The sequence below is a fragment of the Aptenodytes forsteri genome, unplaced genomic scaffold (assembly GCF_000699145.1).
Source record: "Aptenodytes forsteri isolate BGI_AS27 unplaced genomic scaffold, ASM69914v1 Scaffold211, whole genome shotgun sequence".
Classification (NCBI taxonomy): Eukaryota; Metazoa; Chordata; class Aves; order Sphenisciformes; family Spheniscidae; genus Aptenodytes; species Aptenodytes forsteri.
Genome location: NW_008795246.1, coordinates 390,111 through 401,468, shown reverse-complemented (window position 1 = coordinate 401,468; position 11,358 = coordinate 390,111). Strand labels below are relative to the sequence as shown.

The following is an 11,358-nucleotide window of genomic DNA, read 5'->3' as shown; positions in this document are numbered from 1 at the left end:
CTGATCCCTCTGGGGCATGCCAGTCTTTTGAATCGTGTTTGGATTTAGCTGATAACATTTCATGCCAATTGCTATATTGTACGAGGTTCCTTTCCGTAGGGGTTTCAACCCAGCTTAAAGCTGGAGTAACAAGGTGACTACTACCTGGCATTAGTGTCCCTCCATAAAGCTTGTAGGAGTAGCGTGCTTCACTTACCTGTTCTCTTAACCTGTTACAAGAGTAGTACATCCTGGTAGTGTGAGTTGAAATGCCGGTATCGGCTCTTGAGTCCTAGGTGTCCTCTCATGACCTCTGTTAAAGCACTGTCTGAGGACAGCGGGACAATCTCCCAGAAGTCAGGAGCATGAACATCTGTTCAGGAGTATTTTATTGTAGGGATTACTAAAAGTGTTAATCTTACATTACCTGTTCTCTTAACCTGTTACAAGAGTAGTACATCCTGGTAGTGTGAGTTGAAATGCCGGTATCGGCTCTTGAGTCCTAGGTGTCCTCTCATGACCTCTGTTAAAGCACTGTCTGAGGACAGCGGGACAATCTCCCGGAAGTCAGGAGCATGAACATCTGTTCAGGAGTATTTTATTGTAGGGATTACTAAAAGTGTCTTAATCTTACATTTTTTTATGGTGGTATTTCTGTATTTAGTGGTCTTCTACATAACATTGATCAGGTGGGCTGACACATCTTCTGTAGCACTGAGAGCAGCAGCACGTGGCTTGCAGGACCCCCTCCTACATCAGCCAAAGTTACAGAACTGCCCTGAGGTTTCTGAATGAACAGACAAGAAGGAACTAATGGAAAACTGATCCTCTGCTTTTCCCTTCCACATTGAATGATGTGTCTAGAAATGCCCTTTTCATTCCCACCCTGTTCTTGTCACTCTGCACTACTGCTAATCAGCCTAGCAGGAAAGCAAAATGCTCTGAAGACTGCTGGTGTGCAATAGCCAACGCGCATACTCTGCAAGACGATGCACTGCAGCAGTAACAAGGCAAACGTCTGTCCTGGGTGAGCTCAGCACCTGAGAGGCTGTGGCATCCTGTGAAGTGGAAACATAAATGAAATGCTTCCTGTAATGATGATAACTGGGGGGACTAATGCTTGGCAAACCTTCCACTTCGGTAGCTCAGAGAGTTGATAAAGACCAAAAGATGCTTTAGCTGGTACAGTCTCTGTCACTTGGTCAGAATCTGAAGGGAGCCAGTGGTTGAACGTTGTTTGATTGCCACAATGCTGTAAAGAGCAATAAAAACGCAGGTTACAAGAGAGCTAGCAAGCTACTTTCTCAAACTACAGTTTGCTTGTTCCCCATCAATTCTTTAGCTTAAACTGTGTTGGGGTGTCTGGAGCTTGCTGAGTGCTCATGTGATTCCTCGCGAGGACCTGCCAGCCTCTCTGTAAGTTACTCTTGCGTACAAGCAATGACATCGGCACCATTTGTCATCTTTCAGACTTTTAAGTCCTAATAACCCGTGTTTGTGCTGATAATGGTGCTAACTTCTATTTGAAGAGCATGTTAAAAAGCAGTTGAGTAGCTAGCAGTGACTCACTGTTAAACAGCAGGGTTGTGCATAAGAAACGAGTCACTCTTGTGTCTGGAAAATACGAGGAGGAAAGCAGAGCCAGGGTAATGATGAGTATGAAGTAGCCTTCCCCACACTCATAGTCCTGCTGACACCAGGTGTCAAATGTATTCACAAGCCCAGAAAGCCTTTGGTGCGCTGGACGAGGCAGAGCTGATGGTCTAAGAGCTTTCCTTAGTGTTGCTTTTTCTTTTCTTCCTATCTAAGTGATAACACTGAAGTCGGTATATATAGTGCCTTTAGACTTTCTAGGTTGTTTTTTGTTTTTTTTTTAAATTAGAGCAAAACTTGGCAAGAATTTTGCCTGGGATCAGTCATTAGCCTATCCAGTACCTGCCTTATATCTGAATGAAAATATTGTTGCATGGATTAAATACCAACATTATCACAATTCACTTTAACTGCATAGTGGAAGCGTCTTGCTGTTTCTAGTAATGCAACGAGCTGGAGAGTCTTAGGGAGGGGATGATGGGCAAGTTGAGATTTGGAGGGAGATCCTTCAAAAATTCTGGAAGAGTAGATGGAGATGCTGTTTCAGCTTTCTCTCTTCAAATTAAGCTTGTTTTCTGCTTAGAACCTGTTTTTGAAATTGTACCTCTCAGTTGCTCTGTAGCTGTACAGTTGGGCAAATTCACTGGATCAGAAAAGTAACCATTTCCTTCACTATGTGGTAATGGTTTCTCTTTGAAAGGAACACCTGGGGGAGACTCGGGTTATTCTTTTCTATCACAATGAGTAAGTAACCTGCAATAGATTTTTTAAAAAATGTTTTACTTTGTGTAGGATTATTCCCTCATTCTACTTGCTTGATATTGCAAAAATAGTAGTACTACATTTGTGTGAAGGCTTTGTCCCCTGGGATTATCAGCTCTTAAACTCTGCCAAATATTCCTCCTACAGCAATTCACATTACATTAAACAAAAAGAAGATTAAAAACATTGGCTAGATCACTTGCAAGTTTCATTCTTTGAATCTCCTTGATATTTCTCAACTCATTTCTGCAAGATTTTTCTTTCTCTTTTTCCAATCTTTTTTTTTAAATTCAAAAAAATTTTTCTTTTTCCTGTATTACACACTTTAGACCTAGAATTAGGAAGCATGGAGAGAATATACAGCATGTCCTTTTGGACAAACCCCTTCCTATTCCTTACCTTAAAGGGAGGAGACTCAGGCAGCCAACTAGAAAAGACAAAATGAAACAGAAGCTGCTGTACCAGTTCAGTGTGTTTTGATAGATCTTGTTGTAGACTGTAGATGTCACTACTCCCGTGGTGACTAAAGACAACTGCAGCAGGACAAACACCTTACCTGTAAAACAAGAACATAGTTTGTTACCAGGGAGAAAAAACCAGCTCTGGTACCTCCCTGCCGAATCCAGGATCACCACTGCATGGAAGAGCAATGTGGTCATTGCTTCACAAGTGCCAGATGGCATGAGCCTTGTATCTGCTGCTGTTCTGGACCAGAATTAAATGACTTTTCCTTCTTTTAGGCATAGGACAAAAGATCCAACTAGAAAACCGTCTGCTTAAGCAGTCTAGATGTAGAGGTAGCTGCTTGGAAGAGCAGCAATAAACTGGGCAGTAAGTGCTCCTTTCCATAGGATGTAGAAAAGTAGTCTTGGGCTAACATCTTCAGGACAGGAGAGATTTTAGTTGTGGTCTGCTTCTGCCCTAGGCCAGAAGAGTGGTCCACTGGATTAAAATGATAATAATGCCTGAAATGGGGACGTGCATGTGATTTGTGTGATGTTTAGGGAGGAGGAAAGGCAGAAGCTGAATCCTAGTTGAAACAGCTTTTTTGCTGAAGTGCACCCTTTTGTTTCTGCTGTGGTAAATGCGGGAAGGAGAAGTAACCCAGCCCTGCCGGGATGTGCAGACTGGGAGCAAGGTCAGGGCTGTTCACTGAACCTGCTGCCCTGGCAGCTTCTCCAGCTGCACAGCACCAGCTGCCACCAGCTAAGGAGACAACACTGCTACCAGGAGGCAAGGGCTGCTCTGCTGCACGGTCCTGCTCAAGAGCTGGTCTGCCACTGTAATCAGATGCAGCCTGCATGGCTCGTGGTGCAGGTTAAAAACAACATTATGATTAATAATAATGATTAATTTGGGGTGTGAGCTGCGCTATTTGTGGCAGGTAGGTGAGTTTGCTATGAAGCGCGTTGAGGAGCACAAGCAGCAGGAATGAACTGGTGACAGAGCAGTGTTGTGTTCATGTGGCAGAAGGGGAAAGGATGCAGAGGATGGCTGTGGGAACATGTTCGGAGGAGGCATGAGCAGTCATGGGCCCGAGGTGCTGTTTGAATGCATGGCCAGTCCTGTCTATTGTGTCTAAATCTTGCTTATTGGGGTAAAACTGGTAGCCTTCAATATGGTGTTGTAAAATACATATATTTTACTATTTTCTAATACATTTTTTACTAGAGAAGAATTTCCACTCCTGTTTACCAAAAAGGGCCAATTTTTATGCAAAGGTTATCCTTTGTTAGTTAAATCACGGTCTGACAAGAACAAATAGCCAGGTAACACTTGGAGACATATTTAGAGAGCATAACTGAAAAAAGCTGAAAGAAATCCATCCTTCCCAAAACAGGAAGTAAAAGAAGCCAAGTATAAATGGTGTGAGTACCACAGTGCTTCAACCCAACGTCTTGCTTCTCTTCGTTTTCCCTGGAGCGCTGTGTTTTTGAGCAGCACCTCAGATATTTTCCCTGCCTTTAAGCTTCACACTGATAGCAATCTCTTGAAGCACGTGCTGAAAATTTTGTGGATCAATGATGACACAACCGAGGATGAGAAGTTTGGATGTGACAATCTTGTCCAGCAAGTTTCTCTGCTCCTCCCTTCCCATTTGTGGTACCAACTGTTCTGGTTTTATTACGCAAAGCACAGATTGCAGCAATAACTTACCTTTCTCTTTGTACCTGAGGCTGGATGGAGGGATTTGAGGGTTTTTTGATCAGTAAGGTAACCAAAGTACTTACCATAGGACGATCCTTCGACATGTTTGGATAACATGGACCTGATGGTTGGTAAGGGAATGAGGGCAAAGAGCATCACTGCCCGTGCTGCAATGCAATGAATATGTCATTACCATCAGTACCTGCTCCTTGTCTCCCAACACAACAACCACTGCTTTTGAAGACTACGTGCCTCTGGCTTGGGCAGGGCCTTTGCTTCTTTGTCTTGTCCCTTGAGTACCAGAAAGAAGTACAAATCTTTGGTAGGAGTGTAGGTCCTCACTTCAGCCAAGTGATTGTGGATAAGCCACCTATTGCTCCCACTAGCAGAGGTATTTCACCCAAACCAGCTCCGGTCTCAGCCTGAAATCCCAGTGTAGATGGAGTGTAGCACTGTCCTTTGAGATAGTGAGACCGATGATTTGAGTCTAACCAGCAGAGAGAGCACCCCATGCTACATGGCCTTGACAGGAACAGTAACTTTATAACACTATAGCTCTTTTCTATCTTGGTGCTTCTGACTTGCAGTATTTTAGGCTTTCTCTAGTGTGGAAACTTTTAAAGAGCTGGAATTATCTTCTTGTCAGCAGAACCAACAGAACCAACCTCAGTGAATACTTGGTCCATGTCTAGTGTACCGAGGTGTTCCTGCAATGCAGGGAATAAGCATCCTGCACGCTGTATAGCAGCATGCATTCATGATGGACTTAATATTAAACAAGCATATTTTTATTTTAATTTTTTATCTTTTGTTCCCCAGCCTGATTGCCTAAACAAACAAAATCTCTTAAAAATTTCATTCAATGTTTGGCTTAGTACACAAATATGATATCCTACCATCTTTCCCTCTAGAATAACTTTGTTTGATTTTCAATTTCTCATTCCCTGTAGGGGCAGACAGAAAAATCTCTTCAGGCCATTTCTTTTAGATCTTTTTCTCACTTTCAGAAGCAAAACCTCAAAGCCATGCAACACATAATACTCTGTCAGATACGAATCATCCATCTCACTCCTACAACGGATGCAGTTCTTGGGTTTTGTTTTCTGTGTTTCTGCAGAGGCTACCTCCCAACAATAAACTTGCCTTTCCTTCGTCGTGGGATGCTGCCCTATCTATTGTTACCTGCCCCTTGGTCATTTATACACAGTGTAAGATTTGTACACTACATTCTCATGCTATTTTAGTTGCTAAAGCAGCTCCAATGTTTCACTATTAAGTTTCCCATCAGCCATAAATGCCTTAATGTAACAAAAATAAATCACGTCTTAAGATGTTCGCTTAATAGGAAACCTTTGCCAATTTGTTTCTGTTGTAGCCTGAAGTACAAGAAGGCAGTGCTTCCCATTAATTTAGTGGTGTGGTTCGACTAGTACAGGCAGCCAGCAACAATTCCCACTCCCCTGTGGTGTGAGCATTGTTCCCTTGCTCAGATCTGGGCTATGACCAAGTGACAAATTACAAGTCAACCTGCCTTAAACTAAGCCTTGGCAGGAGCGTATGCCTTCTCTGGTTATTGTAGGGTGCAATAAGGAGTACAAAGCGAGATGTGGGGAGAGGGGAATGATAATGAAGCCCTCTTGGAAAACACTCGTGTGATGGTCTGCTGAGCTCCCTGCTCTGAAACTCGTGGTGAAGCAGAGTAAAAGCCCTTCTCCTGATGCTGAAACACCCCAGCCCCTTTCTCAGGGTGTACTCACTCGCATGAGCGGCTGTTCGACTCACCAATGTAGAACAGGAACGTCCACCGTACAAAGGCCATGATGAGGATGCCAGCGCTGAAGGATGCCACTCCGATCATGATCATGGTAATGTCCCTCAGGTATTTGGAGAACACAAATACCCCCAGGAAGCTGGTGATGAAGATCACGTACCCAGCAGCATTGCCGTGGCCGATCTCCACGGCATTCCAACTTAAAGGTTCCCTGAGCAAGAAGAGTGGGAGTACGTTCATTGCACCAACCACGGCAAGGTCATAGAGGATTGCTGCCACAAACAGCATGATGATCATGAGTTTCGAGGGGGATACTGGCGTGGAGCTGCTGCTCTCTGAAGGTTGGGAACTCCCTGCTGCTGCTGCTTCTTTGTGGGCTGGTAGCTGGCTGCCCACTTCCTCTGCACTCTTGGCTTTGGCTGGGCAGGTAGCTTCTGGCTTGGGGACTGTCAGGACAAAAATGCTGTAGAGGAGGCAGAAAGCATAGCAAGCAATGCTGCAGCCCACCAGCACAGTGCCCTCTCGATAGCGGTCACTGAAGCCAACAAAGAGGTAGCCAGATACCATGCTTCCCAGAAAGCCAGCGAGGCCATACACCAGCTCAATAATGATAAGCCGCAGAGACCTCCTGCTCTCGGAGGAGCCCAGGGATCCCAGAGCCATGACGCCTGCCCAGAGTGTGGTGAAACCTCCCGTCAGCCCATTGAAGGCAGCAGCCCCATACATCACCTCGATTGGCCAGCCCAGCAGGATCAGGAGGAGCAGGAGAGTTTTGGAGCCCAAGTAGCCAAGGAGAGGGAAGCAGATGGGGATCTTCCGATGCACCCTGTCCCCCAGCTTGGACAAGCCATAGGCTGACACCAGCGGGCTCAGGCCCAGGACTAGGTTGTAGATGATATAAAAATTAGAGACAGCCTTCTGCTGAGCGTCTTCCAGTGCATGGAAGGGAGCGGTGGCATTGGTCTGATTGTAGTAGTTCTTCACCACCAGCAGCAGCGCTGTGTCGTAGAAGGCGCTGGCCACTTGGGAACCGGCGACCACCGGCTCAATCCATGTCCTAATCGCTGTCACCCCCACCATGCCACCGGCAACCACCTCTTCTTGGGGAGAGCTGTTTTCAGGGAGACGCGCTGGAGGAAACGGCTCTTCAGAAGCTCTACTCTGGAGGCATGCTTGGAGAGGAGCAGAGGAGGAAAAAACAAAAGGTCCGCTGGGCTGCACAGAGTCAGAGAGTTGTGCAAGAGATGATCTGGCTGGGAGGATATTTTCACCTCGCCTTGCTACGTATATGCATGCACACACATCCCTGCACTGCTCTGATCTCCAGCTCACGCACGAGAGGCTTTTGTACAGCTGGAGAACGCCCTGCACTTGCTGACTGCTGCTGCTTCTCTTCCTGGTGTAGTTTCAACAGAGGTCAGATGACCCAGGGGAATTTCTCTCTCCCAGTTTAGGTAGTGAAAATGCCCATATCAAGTAATTGCTGCAATTTAGGTGGTGGTTTGTTTTTTGTTTGGTTTGGTTTTGTTTTTTTCCCCCCCTTTTGGCTACAGCTGGAGAACGCCCTGCACTTGCTGACTGCTGCTGCTTCTCTTCCTGGTGTAGTTTCAACAGAGGTCAGATGACCCAGGGGAATTTCTCTCTCCCAGTTTAGGTAGTGAAAATGCCCATATCAAGTAATTGCTGCAATTTAGGTGGTGGTTTGTTTTTTGTTTGGTTTGGTTTTGGTTTTTTCCCCCCCTTTTGGCATCCTTCATGTGTCAGAGGACTCTCAGGGTGGCTTCGGGGGCAGGGGATGGCTGTGTGCTTTTTTGTCAGGTAATTTGTGAATTCCCCTTACTGCCAGCTATTTTCCTTTCTTCTACACAAATATGTTGTTGGCTCTTTTGCTCTTACTTATTCCCGTCTGCCCTGTTGCTGCATCGTGCCCCTTATGTCACTGTTGTTTCAATAACGCAGTCAGGAAATTACACCAAAAAGAAATTAAAAGGGAAAAAGCCTATTTTTGGCAACCTGCCTCCCACGGCTGCCACTCTGCCTGCTGCGTCCTTTGGCTTTACAACGTGGGAATTTCCAAGAGGAGGAGGAAAGTCCCAATTTATCCAAAAGCATTGGCAACTGCTGCGCCCCAGTAATCAGCCAGCTGAGCTGGCTGGGCTGGGTGAGAGCCCACCTCCGGGGAAGTGTTCTCCAGTCCCAGCTCCTCAGGGTGGTGGCCGTGCCTCTCTGCAGGCGCTGATGCCACGCGCAGCTTTGCAGCTTGAAGTCAGCCTCCCATTTTGCTGCTGCCCAAGGGGGTCAAGTGAAGCGACCTGCCCCAGGCGGCTCAGGGTCCCTGCGGGCACGGTGGTGCGGCTGACCAGAGACACAAGAAACTCTTGGAGCAGGATATGGCGCAAGCAGGCTGCCAGCTCCAAGGAAGATGCTTGCGGTCCCAGCTGCAGGAAATACTTGGAGGATATTTGGCAGCCTCAAAAATGCTAACTTAAATGATAATGATCTCATTCTGCGCTGTTTTAATGAATCATAACAGGCAGAATAACAGTCTGTTCTAGGAAGATTTATGATGATTACTTAAAAAAAAAAATTAATGATTAATTTGCAAGAACAATGTTAAAAACTCCATCTGCTGCACTCTCTATTGATTCAGGTGACATTTACTCAATGCCTATGTACTCATGACTCAAGAGTTTCATTTTTTCACTCTTAGTTTGGTTGTGCAATAATTTTTGTTTTATATTTCGATTCAAGGAAAAAAAGTCCCAAGAACTAACAGGGAAAGGAGTAGGGAATTGTCTGCTAGAATGATTTGCTGCTAGACAATTTCAGTTTCACCAGAGAATTTGGTTTTTTGTCAGGCCAAAAGACTCATAGCCAGCTGTAAAATATAATGTGGGTTGTTCCAACAGTTGGCTTTTTTTTTTCCCCCCAGATTTTCTGCAAAAGGTATCTAGTTTCTTTAGTTTTTACTCAGAAGTGGGACAAATCTTTTTCTCCAAGCCCTGGAATATTTCCAGAGGATGAAAATTCCAGACAGCCTTACTGAAAACACCAAAGTATCAGCCTGTGACCAGTTTAAGCAACAAATGCAGCCAAAGGAATTGCCACGTTTCGCTTCACCCAGGGAGTCCCGTCTCTTCCACCAGGCATTAGAGGGAAAGATAAATGACTTTGTCCCATTCAAGCTTCAGTTTGGGACATTAGTTACCTTGGAGTGCAGAGGTATGTTACAGGCACAGCGCTTGAGAGACTGCAGATCTGCTCAACTCTTAAATAAGGGATATTTTTCCTCCACACTTTGTTGCCTGTACAGGCTGCCTGGCTTATTCATCTGACACTCTTGACATTTAGGTGATACTGTGTTACGGTTAATGCTATTCAGTCCTAGATAGCTAATGAACTGTGCTAAATGCCATTAGTGATCTCATGAATTACATATGTATTTCCATGATATTCTGAGTGTTCATTCACATTAAATGTACCTTTTAGAACTAGTTCTCGTGGAAGGATATAATTTCACATAAGTAATTGCAAAACAGTGAGTGCTAAAGTAAGAGTTTAACCCAGGCTCCAGATTATTTCCCACTGCAAAATACTTTTCATGAATACCATATTCATTTGATGCCACAAAGACTTCAAAATTACTATTCTCTAGCATCAGCTTTTCCATGGGGCCCAGTTCTCATATTACCAGTATTTATAGGGATATTTGCATCCACTTTAAAATACTTCCGTGCGGCATAAACACAGTGGAGCCTTAAGAGCCTTAAGAGAGTGGCCCTTGACATTTAAGAAAAATGCACCTACAGAATCACTGCGACTAGTCAAAAAGCAAAAATACACTGGTGTAGCCTGCTAGAAAAGGAACACATTGTTTTAGGGCATCCCTCTCTAGAGTCATCTTGTCTGGAGACCCACTAGAGGCCAGGTCAGCACCATGTTGCACCAGCTCTTGAACATTTATCGGTCCGGCCAAATAAAGGTGTTTGATGTCTCCCTGTGGCGATGTTATACATTCCTATGCAGTATTGTTTTTTCTTTTTTTAAACCATTTATGACAGTTACATCGCTTTTTCTTTCTGAACAGGGTTGCTGTAGGGATTTCAGTATGCTGGGGCAGCCGGGCCTGGCAGGTACCAGCATTTTGGAGCTTGGTATTCAGCACTCCTTGTCTGAAAAGGTCCTTTTGATATCCAGGACTGCAATCCAATGGGGGCGTGTAAGCCCTCTTCATCTCCCTCGCCCAAGCCTGCTGATGGGATCTGTGATTTACAGTCTCTGGCGGGCAACACATTTTGCCTCCGGGGTGGTAAATCAGCTCCGTAACTCCTCCTCCTCCTTGGTACGTGCAGATCATCCTGATGCACGCTGCAGCTTTGTGGCAGTGGTAAGGCAGGGAAACATGACTGGGGACTGGGAAGCACCCGTGTCTGAGCCTGGATGAAGCTGCGGTCACGTTACAGCGCTGGAGAGAGGGAGAGCTGGTTGAAAACACTGGAGAGAAGCAGCTATTTCAGTGATGGCCTGTTTTCCTTCCGAAAATATGCCTTCGTCATAAATGACCACAGACTGTAATGCCAAGCCGTGCTCTTTCTCTCTGTGGTTTGGGAGGTTGGCTTCCTCACTTTATTTTTATATTATAAAATATACTATATCATATTATTAATTATACATTGCCCCTGTCCTCACAAGGCACATGGTTCTGCTCACAGAGCTGGGGGAGGTGGAGGGGGAGCGGAGGCTGCACAGAAGGCCGGGTGCATGGGGCAGGGGTAGCAGCTCCTGGCAGCTGCCCAATTGCCACAGGGATGCGGCATCCTGGTCCAGGGCAGTCGTCTTGTTGGACCCAGAGCTGCCAATGGTACGTGCTAATGCCTGAATGTAAAAGGCCACCCCAGCAGCCCTGTTTCAGCGGCTCTGGAAAACGACATCCAGGCTGTTTGGAAACTCACAATGCTGGTGCCAGTGTCTGTAGCACAACAGCTGCTAAGTCCACCATTGCCATAATAAAATGCAGGATCATGCCCTTATGGATGCACCTTGAGGTGTCTCAGACACCGAGACCCCTGGGTCTGCAGTCCGGCATTCAGGAGGCGCAGTACCAC

The 11,358-nt window shown here is 45.6% G+C and overlaps 1 protein-coding gene across 1 annotated transcript; it reads right to left on the bottom strand.

Annotated features, from left to right (window-relative positions):
- Positions 1–1,173: 1,173 nt before the first annotated feature.
- Positions 1,174–7,333, bottom strand: SLC46A2 (solute carrier family 46 member 2). Its single transcript, XM_009278776.1, has 4 exons — positions 6,265–7,333; positions 4,566–4,649; positions 2,734–2,890; positions 1,174–1,231 (listed from the first exon to the last, which is right to left on the bottom strand). Exons 1-4 carry the CDS (start codon positions 7,331–7,333, stop codon positions 1,174–1,176), a joined length of 1,368 nt encoding a protein of 455 aa, XP_009277051.1.
- Between the last annotated feature and the right edge of the window lie 4,025 nt (positions 7,334–11,358).